This window comes from Pseudopipra pipra, chromosome 24 (assembly GCF_036250125.1).
Source record: "Pseudopipra pipra isolate bDixPip1 chromosome 24, bDixPip1.hap1, whole genome shotgun sequence".
NCBI lineage: Eukaryota > Metazoa > Chordata > Aves > Passeriformes > Pipridae > Pseudopipra > Pseudopipra pipra.
This window is the reverse complement of record NC_087572.1, coordinates 3762360-3777756: the sequence shown is the minus strand read 5'-3', so window position 1 is coordinate 3777756 and position 15397 is coordinate 3762360. Positions and strand designations below refer to the sequence as shown.

Here is a 15397-nt window from a genome sequence, read left to right as displayed (position 1 = left end):
ATGGCCGGGAGAAGGGGGAAGGCCCGGCCGGGAGGGGCTGCGGGAAGGGCGGCTGACGGGGAGCCCTCCCCCCTGGGAGGAGGAGGAGAAGGAGGAGGAGAAGGGGGAGGAAGGCGAAGCCGTGCGCCCCCCGGGACTCTTCCCCCGCGCCGGTTCCTCGAAGCCCGGGGAGTTTCCCTGTCCCTGCTGGGGAGGGGGGGGTGTCCCGGGGTACTTGGGACTGCCGGCACTCCGCGGGGGTCGAGAGCCCCCGATGCTCCCAGAGGGGGCTGCGGCCGCCCCCTCGGAGCTCGGCCAGGGACCGGAGGGTCCCGGCCCGGTTCGGCCCGGCCCGGCGGGAGCTGTTCGCGGTGCTGAACGAGAGGACCCGGGCCCCGGGGGGACCCGCCGCAGCCCCGGGGAGGATCGCGGTGCCCCGAGCACGGGGCAGGGGCGAGGGGGGTATATGGGGTGTGCAGCGGGCTGTGTGCGGGCGGGCTGTGCGGGGGGTGCGCGGTGTTCGGGGTGTACCGTGCACAGGCAGCGTGCGGTGCACGCACGGCTTGCGGGGTGTGCGGGATGTCCGGGAGTGAGGTGTGTGCAGGTTCAGGTGTGCTGCATGTGCAGGGTGTGCAGTGAGTGTCCAGAGTGTACAGGGGGTTCAGTGTGTCCAGGTGTGCAGTGTGTCCAGTGTGTACAGTGAGTGCAGGGTGTCCAGGTGTGCAGTGTGTCCAGTGTGTACAGTGAGTGCAGGGTGTCCAGGTGTGCAGTGTGTACAGTGTGTGCAGTTGTGTGCAGGTGTGTGTGCAGTGTTTTCAGGTGTGCGGGTTGTACAGTGTGTTCAGGTGTGCAGGTGTGTACAGGTGTGCAGGTGTACAGGTGTACAGTGTGTTCAGGTGTGCAGGTGTGTGCAGGTGTACGGTGTGTACAACCCGTGCAGCAGAACACCCCGTGCCAAGGGTTCAGCCCGGACCCCACGGTCCCGAGTCAGCCGCGGCTTCCCCACGGCCGCGGCAGCGAGGGGGGGTGTGTGTGGGGAGGGGGGGGATGCACCTCTGGAGAGACCCCCCCTTCCCGGGCCGGGCCTGCCGGGGCGGGGCGGGGCGCGACGAGGCGAGGCCGCCCCCCCACCCTCCCCCGCCGCCGCCGGGGCCGCCTCCCGCGGGCGCGCATCTGCCCGGCGCTCCGCTCCGCTCTCCCGGGAGAGCCGCGGCCACACCGCCCGCTGGGACCGGGCCGAGCCGCGCTGAGCCGAGCCGGGCCAGGCCATGGCCCCGCCGGGTCCCGGGGCGCTGCACTGCGCGCTCCTGTGCGCGCTGCTCTGCGCGCAGGGACCCGCTCCCACCCGCGCAGGTACGGCCGGGGGGCGCCGGGGGGGAGCTTGGGGCTTGGGGGGGTGAGCTTGCAGCTTTGGAGCAGATGAACTTTTCGGGGGGGGTCTTTTCTTTCCAAAGGCTCCTCCCGCCCCCACAAGACTCCGTCGCCTGCTCGGTTCGCAGGGAGAGGGACCCCTTCTCCCAGCCGTGTTCCGGGGGGCTGGGACCCCTCAGGGCCCGGAGGGGTGCGCTGGGCTGCTGCGGGATAAGCGGGGTGCAGGGTCCAACTCCCCCCAAAAAAGTGTGGGGATCTCGTGGCTCTTGGTGGGGAGCGGGGAGCGGAGCCGTCATCCCCCTTCCCGAGGTGCTGCAACTCCGGGCATTAATTATGCAAACCCCTGGCATCCTTCTGCCCCCCTTCTCCCATCCCCCGCTCTGCTCCCGGGAGACGTTTCCACCTTGACTTATCCCAGCGGGACCCATGCGTGTTCCCAGAGCACCCATGGGGGTGGGGGTGACCTCAGCCGGCCCCGCTGTCCCCCTTTATTCCCTCTCCCTCCCCACACCTGATGGCAGGAGCGGGAGTTGACAACGCTGGGCTCAAACGTCTGTTCCTGCGCCTGCCGCGATAAAAATAACTTAAAATTACAAACCTGCCTGAAACCCTTGCGAACAAAGTCCTACTTTCCCATTGGCTCCCGGCAGGTCTCTAAATGCTGGAGGGGGGGCCCAGCGGCGTGCCCACCCCCCTCCCGTAGCCATGGCAATGGGGCCGCAGCATCCCCGCTTCCTGCCTTATGCCACCAGTTGCCCCCTTGGCTTTTGCTGGGAAAAAAAAGAGAAGGGACTTTCCCATCAGCCAAGAACGGTTTTTAGGGGACCCTAAAAGCTGGGGGGCTGGCGCTGGTCACCCCGAAGGGAGGTGGTGGGGTGGGAAGAGCTGCCGGCAGGGATGCCTTGTGCTTGGTAGGTCCCTGCCTGGAAAGACCCCTGGGGAGCAGACCCAGGGGGTTACCAGCCCTCAGCGAGCCCTGGGAGGAGAGTTTGCCCCCTGAGAGCCTGGAAACACATCCAGGGTGGGAAATGGCTCCCGGGTCTTTCCCGGGATGGTGCAAACGCGGGCGTGGGACGCGGCGAGGTGCAGGCAGGGCCCGGCCGCGGCTCGTCAGTCGCAGCCTCCCTCGCCGACAGTCAGCGCTGTAATTAGTGATGAGCGTGTGTGGGGGAAGAGCAGCTCCACAAACACCCGAGTGACTCACCGCCCTCACCGGGGCCATGGGAGTGGGGGGTCCTGCGGGGTACTCTGGGGGGACAAGGGTGTGATGCTGCTCAGGTAACCCCGACCAGGCTCTGCTGCCGCCTCGTTGCATTTAAACATCGGCCAAAAGATCCCAGGATCCCAAATCCCAGCCCAAGGGCTGGGGGATGTTTCCCTGCGCTGTGGGTGATGGGGTGAGCCCCGTGTGTCCCAGGCTGGGAGCTGTGGGGTGTCCCCTCTCTGGAGAGCTGGTGACACTGCAAACACTCCACTGGGACGGGTGTGTGGGTGGATTTGGTGCTCTGGGATGTGCCTTCATCCCTCCCACAGCATCATCAGAATTCCCCCTCCATGGAGCTGAGGGTCCAGCCTCAACCCCAGAGCCAGGGGGACAGATGCTGGCCCTGCCCTCATCCCTTTTCCCTGGATTTGGCAGGAGAGTGTGGCGAGCTGAGGTCCTGTGAGACATGTACGGCTGCCACCCCCTCACACAACACCACCGGCTGCGTCTGGGTGGGCTGCAGGACCCCTGAGGAGCCAGGTGAGGGGCTCAGCTGGGGGGGACAGGGAGGGACTCCCACCAGCCTTCTCCAGCTCCTGTCACTGGGCTGGGGCAGTGCTGGGATGGTGCCAGCACTCAGCACCCTCAGGTGCCCCGTCCCAGCTGCTTTCCATGGTCAAGGTCCATCTCAGCTGACCCACCCAGAGGGAAGGGGGGGATCTGTGCCAGTCCAGTGGGCAGGGGTGTAGGTTTTGGTGTGTGCTGCTCCCCACCATGCTGGGATAACACTGGGAACCCTCTGTCATGTGCACACGGAGCAGCACCAAGCAATGGAGAAGGAAGAAAACCAGCTGTTCATAAAGCCCTTGTTTGGGGCTCTTCCCTGAGGGGGTGCAGATACGAGCCCCAACTCGCAGCCCCTTGGAGGGATGAATGTCCAGCCCTGGGAATGAGTCCTCATCATCCCAAACCCTCCGGTGCTCAGGGCAGCCCAGGGCCCAAACACCATTGGCTGCAGTGGGTGCTGGATTGGGATCCTTGGGAAAACCCTGTTCCCTCTTCCTGTAGAAACAGGGAGCTGTGTGCAGAGAGGGGCAGCAACACGGGAGACCTGTGCACTCTACAACACCAGCACCCTGTGCCGAGGTAACCCCAGACCCCCACAGACCCCCCGGCCCAGCAGCCTTCAGGACAGAGGTGCTGCTCTGGGTGCTGGGGCCATGGGGAAGAAATCCCACCCCTGGGACAGGGATCTGGGGTGGTGGGGGGGGTGGCGGTGTCCCCTCACACCCCTTCTTCCCCCTTCCCTCTGTCCCTGCCCTCTCCAGCTCTGAAGTCCCCCACAGAAGAGCCTCCACGGTCCCACAGCAAGGAGCCAGTGACACACTCCACAAGTGAGTGGGTCTGGGGGGTGGAAGGTGGTGGGATGGGGGTCCTGAATGCCCCAGGGATCAGTGACCAGTCCCAACAAGACAATTCCCTCCATATTTCACACCCCTTTGGGAGGGATGTGCCTCAGGGTTGCATCAGTGGACTGTGCCCCAGGAGGTGCCACTGCTGTCCTGGGTTGGAGCTCTGTCCCCGTCCCCCCTCTCTGCCCTGGACAGTGCTTGGATGGAGCTGAGGGGGTCATGGCACCCCACAGTCCCCCAGGAACCATCCCTGATGCCATCCTTGCTGGAAATTCCACCTCCAGCCTGATTGGAACCGGGGCTGGGAGCAGAGAATAAGCCTCTTCCAGGAAGCGGGAACTGGAGAGCACTGGGCTAATTACGGCGGGTAACCAGAGCCCAGAGCCCTCTGAATTATTGATCCCACTGGGATCTTTTTCCTGCTGGCTCCTTTCCTGCAGCTCCAGCTGCTATGGCATGGGAAGGGGTTGAGCCCATCCCAGCATCCACCTGTTGGTGGGCACATCCTAGCCCCAAGCTGGGAACTACCATCCCTCCCTGTTCAGCAACTGGGGGCTGCGTGGACCCCAAATTGCCTCCCCTTGGCAGGATCATCAGTGCTCAGGGATACCCAGAGCACCCATAACCCCCTAAAAACCCCTCGTTTTGCCCTGACAACAGGGACCACCACCACTAGTGCCCCACTGACGGGCAGCCCCGAGTTCCACCCGCCCGGCTTCGACACAGCCAGTTTCATCGGCGGCATCGTGCTGGTGCTGAGCATCCAGGCCGTTGTCTTCTTCGTCATCAAGTTCATCAAGTCGAAGGACAGCACCTACCAAACACTGTAAGGCTTCCACACTCTCCCTGGGATCCGGGGTGGAGGGGGGGACCCGGGCCAAGCCCACCCTTGAAGCCAAAAATGGGGTCACCCCGGTGCGTGTCCTGTCTCGCTGCTGTGTTGTCTCCCGTGGCTCTTTGTCCTCATTCAGTGAGGGGAGGATTCATTGTCCCTCCCCACCTGTCCCCTCACTGGTGTCTGGCTGTCCTGCCACCTCCTCTCTGTGTCATTGTCTGGCTGGATCCTGGCTCTAAACCCTGTAGGGAGTGGGGGCACCCCAAATACATCCCTCTGAGGCTGAGCCAGGTGGGGGTCCACACTCTCTTCCCATGTCCGTGGGGCTCGTCGTGTCTAACATGGGGGGCTGTGCCCCGTCTCTCTTTCCTTCCACGCTGCCAGAGAGGACAACCAGTAGGTTCTGGGTGCTGGTGGCCATGGGGAGGGGGTGCCCTCCCTGCACCCCTGGAGCTTCACCCTTCCCTCGCACCTCCCCGGGGAGAGGAGGGTGGCGTGGACCCTCTCCCCTGGTTTGCATGTCGGGTGTTTCCCACCTGGTTTGCTGTTTTCCTGTGAGTCGTTAGTGGTGGAAGGGGAGGGGGTGTCCCCCCTTTGCCCCCTTTTCAGGCACGGAGCCCCTTGGGGGGTGCAGCTGATGTACAGCCCCTTCTGCCACCGGGGCGAGGTGCCTCCAACACCCCCAGTCCCACCACCGCAGGGTGCAGCCCCCCCTCACCCCGAGCGTCCTCGACAGGACAGGAGCTGCAGGGCTCCCAGTTTGGCCCCAGTTAGCACCCAGCAGCCACCTCGGCAGCCCCTGCCCCGTTGCCTCTCCAAAGCTCAGGGGCTCGCTGGGGTGGTCTCTCTCTCTCCTCTCCACCCCTCTTCTCCTGGTGGTCTCTCTTTTCCCTTCAGCGTTCTGGCTGGAGCACCCACCCCCTTGCCCTGACCCCCCTCCCGCCCACCCCGACCCCCCAGCCCCCCGTGCCCACCGGAGGAGCGGAGCCAGGCCCTCGCTGTGTGCTTTTGCTGTGCCTCTGTGTTGCTCTGGGGGGGTGTTCGGGGGGGGTTCCCTGTCCCCCCACCCCCTTTCTGTGTGTTGTTTTGGGGAGGGGGGTGCATGTCGTGTGCTGTGGGGTGACACTTGTAGCTCGGGCTGCCCCCCATTAAACTCTGCGAGGTGGTGTCTGTGTCGTGTCCGGGGGGGGGGGGTCGTGTAGCCGGGGTGGGGGTGCAGGGGGTGCCCCCCCATCCCTGCCCTGCAGGAGTTCCCAGTGCAGTCCAACCCTTCCTCATGGCATGGGTGCAGCAGGGTGGGCACTGGGACACCCCTCCTGCACCCCACTGCCTGGGGGGGCTGCGAAGGGCTGGACCCCCCCAGGGTAAAGCCCTCCAGGACCCTTCCTGCCACGGCTCTTCTCTGTCCAATGCACCAGGATCTGAGGCCACTGCGTGCCCCAGGCTGGGTGGGGGACGCTGTCCTTGTCCTCCCCGGGGTGAAGAGGCTGCTGGTGCCACCCCCCCGCGGCCACAGGGCCCCCCCACACCACGACTATGCAAAGCTGGGGACACCAGGGTGGGACATGTCCCCCAGGCCTGACCCCTGTCCCCAGCGGTGGCTGGGGATGCTCCGGGGGTTTGCACCCTCTGGCTGCTCCCCAGGGGATGCAGGTGGGCAGGGGGGGCCCATCCAGCCCTGAATCCCACCTGAGGCTCCCCCACCCTGTTCTTGCCAAGCACCCAGGGGACCTGGGGCCCCCCAGGGATCAGAGGACATGTGGTCATGGCTGGCAGGGGGGGCCCTTTGCTGACCGAGACCCCAGACCCACACTGGGGCAAAGCCTGAGACGGCACAGGGTGGGACAGAGACTAATAAAGGATTTTCCTGTTATTCCTGGTGTCTGTGTCACTGTCACCTGTCGCTGCCAGGCCCCCAGTAATGGGTGCTGTCCCAGATTTTGGCTGCAAACCAAATCTCTGGGGATGTGGCTGTGTCCTGCCCACAGGGTGGTGTTGGTGGGTGGCCCCAAATGACTCCAGTCCTCCCAGTGACCAGGGGAGAAGAACCACTGTGGAGTCTCCCAGTAAGGAATGGGCCATTCTGGTGTGGGAGTGACCACTCCACCCCACCCAGGGCTGTGACAAGGCCACTGGAGCCCCGGGGCTGCCACCCCAGGGGCCGGCAGGACAGTGATGGAGGGGACAGCTCCACACTGGGAGCAGTGAGGTGCAGCAGCTCCAGCCCCAGAGTGGAGGGAGAAATCGGGGTACGGTGCCCAGAGCAATGATCAGCCACCAGATGTGCCCTCTGATGTCACTTCATTGCTGCTGGAAGGGGAGGGCACAGACCCCCAGCCCTGCACAGTGATGCTCCAGGTCTCCATCCCCCCAGGTCCCACAGTCCCACTGGCACCAGGTGGTCCTTGTGGGACCGGGGGGCTACGCCCGGGGGGCCAGGTTGGTCCGCAGGGGCAGCAGCGCTTCCACCCACTGCCGGGGCTGCTGGAGGAGGCGCTTCCACACCCCCTGCTCCTCCGCCGTCGAGTCCATCCAGCCCACGGGCAGCCCGTAGCTGCTCCCTGCAGAGAGACCCCCACGGTCACCCCCCGAGCCACGGCACAGGGGGCACCCTGAGGTGCTGGGGGTCCCCCCCGGCCTCACCGGTGCCCAGGCTGAGCCGGATCCCACCCAGCTGGCGCTTGGAAAAGGCTTCCTGGTGCCAGAGGGTGAACTCGGCGCAGGCCTCGGCCAAGTCCTTGACCTGGAAGCCGTCGTAGACCATGGTGTGGTTAAAGAGGGGGTTCAGGCTCCGCTTCACCACCCGCGTCTTCTGCCGGCTGGCCTTGCTGTCATCCGGCAGCACGTAGCTGGGGGGACACAGGGGGTGAGGGGACACTGCCACCAGCCCCCCTGGGTGCCCCCCAAGGTGCCACCCCCACTCCTACCACTGCACAAAGGCGTCCACGGTGCCGCTCTGCAGCGGGATGAGGCTCTGAGCGTCCTTCACCCAGATGTGCAGCTCGCCCGTGGGTGGATTCCCCCTGCCTGTGGGCCAGAGGGGTCAGGGGCACCCTGCCGTGCCAGACCCCCACTCCAGCTGCCCAGGGGCACCTCTCACCTTCTGAGCCAGCGGGGATGAACTTCAGTGCCAAGCTGAGGTTGCCCCGGCTGGCGAGGCCGTCCGAGGGGATGGGCATCTGTGGAGGATGGGGGGGTTACAGGGGGCTGTGGGTGAAAGGTGGAACTGGGGGGGCTGGGGGCTCACCCGTGGCTGGAGGTTGAACCACTCAGGGCGTGTGTTGGCCCAGTCCCAGGCACCCAGTGCGACCTCCACCTCCCCCAGGAAGAGGTTCCTGCCCAGGCTGTCGTGGTGCCACACCGAGAGGTTCAGGGTCCGGCCCTGCAGGTCCCTCTTCTCCAGCTTGTACTGGTGGGGAGGGGACACAGGGTGAGATCATCCACCCCCCACCCAACCAAGCTGAACCAGGGGGCCCCCCCAACACAAACCATCCCAGGGCAGGGATAGAAACCTTGAGGGTCTCATTGAAGATGGGATCCAAGCTCCTCTTCCTCACCGCAGTCTTGCGCTTGCTGCGGTTGGACTTGTCCGGCAGCAGGTACGTCTTGATGTACCTGGTAATCAAAAAATGGGGTGGGTGCAGTGGGTGCCAGCGTGGGCACCAGCTGGGCAGTGCCACTGGGGGCTGTGGCACTCACGGGTCCGAGCGCTGCCTCTTGGCCTCGGCCAGTTCCCGGCACTGCACCACGTGGACCTGCAGCTCCTTCTTGGCCGGGTCGTAGTGGAGGGAGAACTGGACACAGCCCCTCACGGCCACACTGCCCAGCTCCCCCTCGCTGTACAGGCTCATCAGGCTCCCACTCAGCTGCAGGGCAGGGGGATGGGGTCAGTGGGGTCAGGGGGGGCTGGGGAGGTGACCCCCCACCCCACACACACCCCTCCAACCAGCCCCCGGTGCCGTACCGTGGAGGAGCTGAGGCTGGACACGGAGGAGCTGGTGCTCAGCAGGCTCGGGCGGGTGTGGCCGTTCTGTGGGGGCACCTGGTCTGGGAGTGTCTGATCTGTCTGGAGGGTCTCTGGTCTCTGGAAATGCAAGGAGGGGTCAGCACACCCCCTGGACCCATAATGTGTGTGGGCACGGTCTGTGCTTTGCTCAGGCCAGACAGGCTCCTCTGCAACCCCACATAGCCCACTCCAGTCCCCCAAAACCCCATAAAACCCCCTCTGACCCCATACAGCCCTATACATGCCCCCCAAACCCATAGAGCCCCCTCCAGTCCTCCAAAACCTCCCAAAAAACACCTCCAATCCCATACAGCCCTATATGTGCCCCCCAACCCCATGCAGCCTCCTCCAGTCCCACAAAACCCCATAAAACTTCCTCTGACCCCATACAGCCCTGTATGTGCCCCCCAACCCCATACAGACCCCTCCAGTCCCCCAAAACCCCATAAAACCCCCTCCAACCCCATACAGCTCTATATGTGTCCCCCACAGCCATACAGGCCTTTAAAGCCCACTCCAGCCCCCTCCCAACTCCACACAGCCCCTCCAACCCCATACAGCCCTATATAGCCCTATATAGCCCTATGTAGTCCTATCCCCCCCCAAATGACATCCAGTCCCCTCCAGCCCCCCTATCCCATCCAGCCCCCCCATCCCACCTGCCCAGCACTGCTGGGTGCAGAGTCGGGCTCCTCCTCATCCTCCTCCGTGCTGGATGAGCCAAAAGGGTTCCCACCTCCCGTGTCACCTGCAAGGGTGTGGGGTGGCACCGACCCAGCAGGGGTGGGTAGAAGGGTGGGGGTCCCCTTTTTTTGGCAAAAGGAGCAAGATGAGGGGCCACAATGGGGAGCCAGGGGGGAGGTAGGAGGCTGGGAAGCAGTGCCAGGGGGCTCCAACCCCCCAGATCTCCCCAGCACCAACCCCCCATCCCGGTTACCTGTCTGGGCTGGGATGTCCTGCTCCCTCACTGGGATGTCACCCTTCTGTGGGGGTTGTGACATGGGGGCCTCCTCCAGGGCTGGGGGGCTGGGCTGTGAGGTGGCACCAAGGGAAAGGGTGTAAACAGGGACCTCCTTCTCCCCTGCCTGCTGCCCTCAGCCCAGCCCCTCTGTGTCCCTGGGGACAGCATGGGGGGCATCCCATGGGACACCTCCCATCGCTCCACAGGGTTTGGGATCACACACAAGGCTGGCCCCAACAGCACCACACTCCTGGGGTGACACTGCAGGTGCTCCAGGCTGCAGAGGGGTGACCCTCCACCCACCCATCGAGCCCATCACCAGGGTCAGGTACTGCTCAACCCCCCACCCAGGGACCCACCTGGGGCTCGGTGGCCACCAGCTCCTCCTCCCTGGGGCTGCTGTGGGAAGAGACCACCATTAGTTTGGTCTGGGTGGTGGACAGACAGACACTGTGATGGTGGATAGACAAATACTGGATGGTGGACAGATGGACACTGGGATGGTGGGAGACACTGGGATGGTGGGTAGACACCAGGAAGACGGGAAACACTGGGATGGTGGACAGACAAATACTGAATTGTGGACAGATGGACACTGGGATGGTGGAGAGATAGACACTGGGATGGTGGGAGACACTGGGATGATGGACAGACAAATACTGAATTGTGGACAGGTGGACACTGGGATGGTGGGAGACACTGGGATAGTGGACAGATGGACACTGGGATGGTGGACAGACAGATACCAGCTGCGGCTGCACCATCCCCTTCACCACAGGCTCTGCTCCTCAATCCCCACCTCCAGCCCCCCCTGTACCACCCCTGGTGGGTACCAATGAGATGTCAGTAGCCCCGGTGTCACCGTGGGGTGACAGCCCCGCCTTTCCCCCCTCACCTCTCATCCGTGTCTGCCGTGCCATCCTCATCCTCCTTCTCCTCCGCCAGTGGCTCTCCAATAACCTCCAGCTCGCCCAGGCTGGCCCCACGCTCCAGGTCCCCTGCTCCTGGGGACACCGGGGAGCTCAGTGGGCCGAGCCCTGGCACCTCTGTCCCCACAGGTCCCCGTCCCTCACCTACCCCGGGGCCGCCTCCTGCGGCGGATGGAGGCCCGGACGAGGTCGGAGCCCAGGGGGTGCCGGTGGCGCTGGGCGCGGGCGTCGCAGAACCAGTCCCCGGTGAGCACCCGCAGCCGCGCCGGGTCCGACACCGACTTGCGGAGCTTGCTGGTGGCGGGAGGGTGGCGTTGGGACCCCCGCCCTGGCACTGCCATCAGCCCCCCCGCACCACCGTCCCCAGGGCCCCTCCCAACCAAGGGAGCCACTTGCCACTGTCTCTCAGGGGGTTTGGGACCCCCAGGGCTGGTGTGACCCACCGTGGGGCTGAACCCTGGCTGGGTTCCATGGGTGACCCCATCACCGGGGAAAAGGGGACTGCTCTGTCCCCAAGGGTGGCAGACCCCAGAGTGTCTGCTTTCGGGGGGGCTGTGCTGTCCCCACCTTTGATGGACCCCAAAGTGGCTGCTCTGGGGGGGTTCCTGCTGTCCCCAAGTGTGACAGACCCCAAGGTGGCTGCTTTTGGGGGATTCGTGCTGTCCTCAAGGTTGATGGGTCTGGAGCTGGGAGGAGCAGCTCTCCCTAAAGCTGATAGACCCCACACTGGCTACTCCTGGGGGTGGTCCACGCTGTCCCCAAGGGTGACGCCGAGCAGGGGACCCCCAGCCCACCTGATGCGCCCCTCCTCGCGCCGGCGGAGCTGCCAGTCGCGGCGCAGCACCTCTGCGATGGCACATCGCTCCTCCTCCGTCAGGAAGCTCAGGTCCAGCAGCGCCTCGACCCCCACCTCCAGCGCCATGGCGGGGTGGGGGGACACCCCGGGGACACCCCGGGGCCCTGGCTTAGGTGGGCGCTGAGGATCGGGGGGCTCAGCGTGCCGGGGGGGCTCAGCGTGCCGGGCATGCACCAGCGATGCCAACATCTGGAGAGGGACCTCGGGGCCGCTGGGGATGATCCCCCGCGATCATCCCGCTGCGAGGAGAAGGGGGGGAAGCTCAGCGTGCACCCACACACCCACCCCGAAGACCCCCAGCGAGGACAAAGGGGTGGGATGATGCCGAGGGGGCCGAGGGAAGAGTATGGGCAGTGCCCAGGGCAGGCTGAGGGACACGGTGCCGCTCCTGCGCTGCCGGCTCCGTGCCAGGGTCAGCCCCGCCCGCGGCCTCTGTTTGCCCAGGGTGTTTGCTCAGGGCCGGCTCTGCCCCTGCCCGCTTTCCCATGGGATTCACCGGGTGCCACGGCACACGGACAGATGGTAAAAGGGGGCTTGGCTGCCCCTACAACGGGCTGAGACTGCACCGGGCTGAGACCGAACCGGGCTGAGACCGTACTCAGCTCATCACACCTCCCGAGGGGGTCTTGCTCCACAGCCGGTGTTACCTCACCACTACCCTTCCTGTCCCCGGCGCTGGGGAAGCGCTGCCTGGTGTCACCACGGGCAGGAAATTGCAGCAGCGGTGGGGCAGGACCAGCCCAGAGCCCCCCCAGCCCACCCCCGGTCACCCCACGGGGACCTGAGCACCCCCACGGCCGGGGGTACCCCCCCCCCACCAGCGGCCCTGTCCCCAGCCCCCCCGGTGACTCTGTCCCTGCCCTACCGGTGGCCCTCTCCCAGCCTGTCCCCAACCCCACAGAAGGTCCTGTCCCAGCCCCACGGCTGCCTTTCCCCCAGTCCCGTGGATCACCCTGTCCCCCCCCCCACGGGTGACCCTGTCCCAGCCCCGGGGGCCTCAGACACCTCCCAGTGTTGGAGACCTCAGCCCAGCACCTGAGCACTGGGTGCCATCCCCACCACAGACCCCTCCAACCCAACACCAGGGACCCCCAACACCACCTGGCCTCCCTTTCCAGGGGGAACCTGTGCCCCCCACCAGCACCCTGCCCCCAGCAGCGGGGCTGGGGGGTCTCGGGGGGCACATCCCGGCTCTCATCAGGGCTGGGGTGGGGGGCGTTCAGGGGCCACGTACCGGCTCTCACCGGGGCTGAGGCGATGCTGCCGCTGCCTCCCCGCCGCAGCCGCTCGTATCCTGTTTACTGCCGGCACACGGGGGGGTCCCCCCGCCCCGGAACAGCGCTGCCACCTCAAAACGCACCCAGGTCTGGCCCAGGCGCTGCTGTGGGTCCCCAGCTCCCTGTGGGGACCCCAAAAACCGAGCCGTAAACAAGCACTCCCCGTCCCGCGCAGAGGGGTGCTGAGCACCCGGCCCCCCACCCTGCACGGGAGACCAGTCAAACCAGTTAAACCTCCCCAGTAAGCCACAATCTGCAGGGGGGTGTGCACGCCCCCCTTTTTTCTTGGCAGGCAGCCCGTGGCAATGGAGGGGGGTCAACAGACGGCATGAAACGCCCCCTCACCCCCAAAATGCACCCAAGGCTCAGCCCCTCCTGGGTGACCCCCCACAGCCCCCCAGGGACCGGCAGATCCCAGCCGGGGGTTGTCGCCACCCACGATCCCCCCACCACTCCTCCCGGCACCAGGGAGCCCCCCGGCCAGCCCCAGGCCTCTGCCACAGCGTGGGGACAAGGAAAAGCCGCCCCACAAACGCGTGACCCCGAGCCCCCAGCCCACTGTCCTCAGTGGGGAGAGGAGCAGGGAGGGGAGGGGGGCTGCAGCCCACGGGGTGGGGCGAGAGGAGCCAGACCCACACACACACCCCCACCCCGGGGTGTCTGTGCAGCCCCCGCGGCGGGTCCAGCCCCTCGGCCGCCCTTACCTACCCGGGTGGTGGGGTCTCGGTGTCTCGCCGCGACCCCGGTAACCCCACGGGGACCCTCGTGGGTGCGCGGGTGCCCCCGGTCCCACCCCCGGCTGGGTGCGAGGTGACTCAACCGCAGCCCTGCGAGCGCCTCCTCGCCCGGCGGCACGAAATCAGGGACTGGAGCCAGCAGCACCTGCCGGACGGGACTGAACTGGGCTGAACTGGGCTGAACTGGGAGGCGTCAGGCGCCTGGGAAGGGGTGGCGCGGCGGGGATGAAGCCCCGCGGCGGGGGGACCCCAAGTCTGGTGGAGACTCGAAGTCAAGGGTGTGGGAAAGGGGATGGGGTGGGAGACCCCCCCTGCCCTGGTGTCACGCAGGGGTTTGGGGGGGCAGGATGTGGGCATGGGGTGCCTGGGAGGGCACCTGGGCTGCACTGGGGGGACTGGTCTGTGCTGGGCATGGGGGGAGCAGGACATCTGCCCTCCCTGCAGCACCCTGAAGCCCCCCACCCCAAAAGCCCAGTGTGGGGCAACGTGGGGTCCCTGGAGCTTTGCTGGTTCCCCATCCCACAGGGTGTCCCCAGCTCCATGGCCCCCACCCCTCAAGGCATTCCCAGCCCATGGCTCCTTTCCCATGGGACAGCCCCAATCCAGCCCCTCCCTCACCCCATGGCTCCCCCCAGCCCCACATTCCCCATCCTGTGGGTGCCCCCAGACCCACAGCTTCCATCCTGCCAGGAACAATCCCATCCTGCCCTGACTGGCCGGGGGTCCTGCCCACTCAGGACCACCCTGGGTGCTCAGCCCCACGCAGGATCAGGCCGGCAGTGCCAGGCAGGGAAGAACCCGGGGCAGGAACATCCCTGCCTGGCACAGCGGGGCCTGTGCCTCAGCTTCCCTCGATCCCAGGGGGAGAGAGGCCAGCTGGGGGGGTTTCAGGCTCCCCCCTGCTTTGTGGTGAGATGGCAGCACAAACTGAGCACAGAACCGCAAGAAAAGGGGATTATTTTTAGCCTGGTTTCTCAGGAAATGAGACTTCAGCAGTGACACTGTATCTGTCTGTGGGCCACCCTCGTCTTCCTCCCCTTGCAGGGCACTTGCAGCTCAGCCTCTGGTGGGGAGGGGTCCCAGAGGGACGAGGCCCCTGTGATGGCTGTCCTGGGAATGCAGTGAGCCTGGCCAGGTCTCTGCAGGGGGACAGTGGTGTGGGGACAGCCCTAACATGGGCTGGGGGCTCAGATCTGGGTCACCCACTGTGGGCACCGAGCCCTTTCTGGGCATCCTGGACCCTTTGCCCCTGCGACATCCAGAGCAAGGAATGTTTATGGGATAGAGAAGGACATGGCAGGATGTGGCCCCTGTTCCTGGATCTCTGAGGAGGGGTGGATGGATGGATGGATGGCACCTCAGTCATGGGTGCCACTCTCTGGGACACATCCAGCAGCTGGGAACAGCCCTGAGCACAGCCAGGGCCAAACCCCATGGCCCAAGGCGTGGGTCCCATCCTGCAGAGCATGTCCCCACCCCACCCCTGGTTACCCAGAGGTGTAGTGAGTTTGCTGGGTCTCAGTCACAGCTGGTGCCTTGGGTGGCAGGACCAGGGGCTGTGTCAGCCCAGAGCACCCCAGTGACACCCAGGAACACCCTGGCAACCAGCACACGGTGACCCAGGGGCTGGGCCAGCCCTCGGGGGTGGTTTTCCTTCCAGCCACCTCCTGGAGCAGCCTCTGAGGAGCAAACCCCGCTCCTGGGTGCTGAGTGCCAGGTGCTGGGTGCTGGCAGTGTCCCAGTGGATGAGCAGAACAGGTTCTGCCTCATTTCTGCCCTGTGTGGGCAGCCCCGAGCCAGCACTGACAAGGAGCAAGTCCCGTCCTGCTC

At 65.7% G+C, this 15397-nt stretch overlaps 2 protein-coding genes across 5 annotated transcripts; one reads left to right on the top strand and one right to left on the bottom strand.

The window, feature by feature from the left end:
- The first annotated feature begins 1144 nt into the window (after positions 1-1144).
- On the top strand, positions 1145-6672 carry CD164L2 (CD164 molecule like 2). Of its 4 annotated transcripts, none has more exons than XM_064635454.1 (6): positions 1146-1332; positions 2990-3094; positions 3623-3700; positions 3883-3948; positions 4627-4792; positions 5186-5967. In XM_064635454.1, the coding sequence occupies exons 1-6, from the start codon at positions 1248-1250 to the stop codon at positions 5199-5201; spliced, it is 516 nt and encodes a 171-aa protein (XP_064491524.1). In that variant the 5' UTR covers positions 1146-1247; the 3' UTR covers positions 5202-5967. The 4 variants fall into 4 exon arrangements, with proteins under 4 accessions (XP_064491528.1, XP_064491524.1, XP_064491527.1 ...); XM_064635455.1 differs by lacking the exon at positions 5186-5967 and adding an exon at positions 6220-6672 and having other exon boundaries at positions 1148-1332; XM_064635458.1 differs by lacking the exon at positions 2990-3094 and having other exon boundaries at positions 1145-1332.
- A 413-nt stretch (positions 6673-7085) lies between these two features.
- Positions 7086-13689, bottom strand: SYTL1 (synaptotagmin like 1). Its single transcript, XM_064635452.1, has 16 exons — positions 13535-13689; positions 12788-12952; positions 11492-11792; positions 10846-10991; positions 10664-10772; positions 10128-10167; positions 9745-9838; positions 9467-9555; positions 8766-8885; positions 8501-8667; positions 8314-8416; positions 8049-8210; positions 7902-7980; positions 7729-7828; positions 7445-7650; positions 7086-7362 (listed from the first exon to the last, which is right to left on the bottom strand). The coding sequence occupies exons 3-16, from the start codon at positions 11740-11742 to the stop codon at positions 7223-7225; spliced, it is 1806 nt and encodes a 601-aa protein (XP_064491522.1). The 5' UTR covers positions 11743-11792; positions 12788-12952; positions 13535-13689; the 3' UTR covers positions 7086-7222.
- Between the last annotated feature and the right edge of the window lie 1708 nt (positions 13690-15397).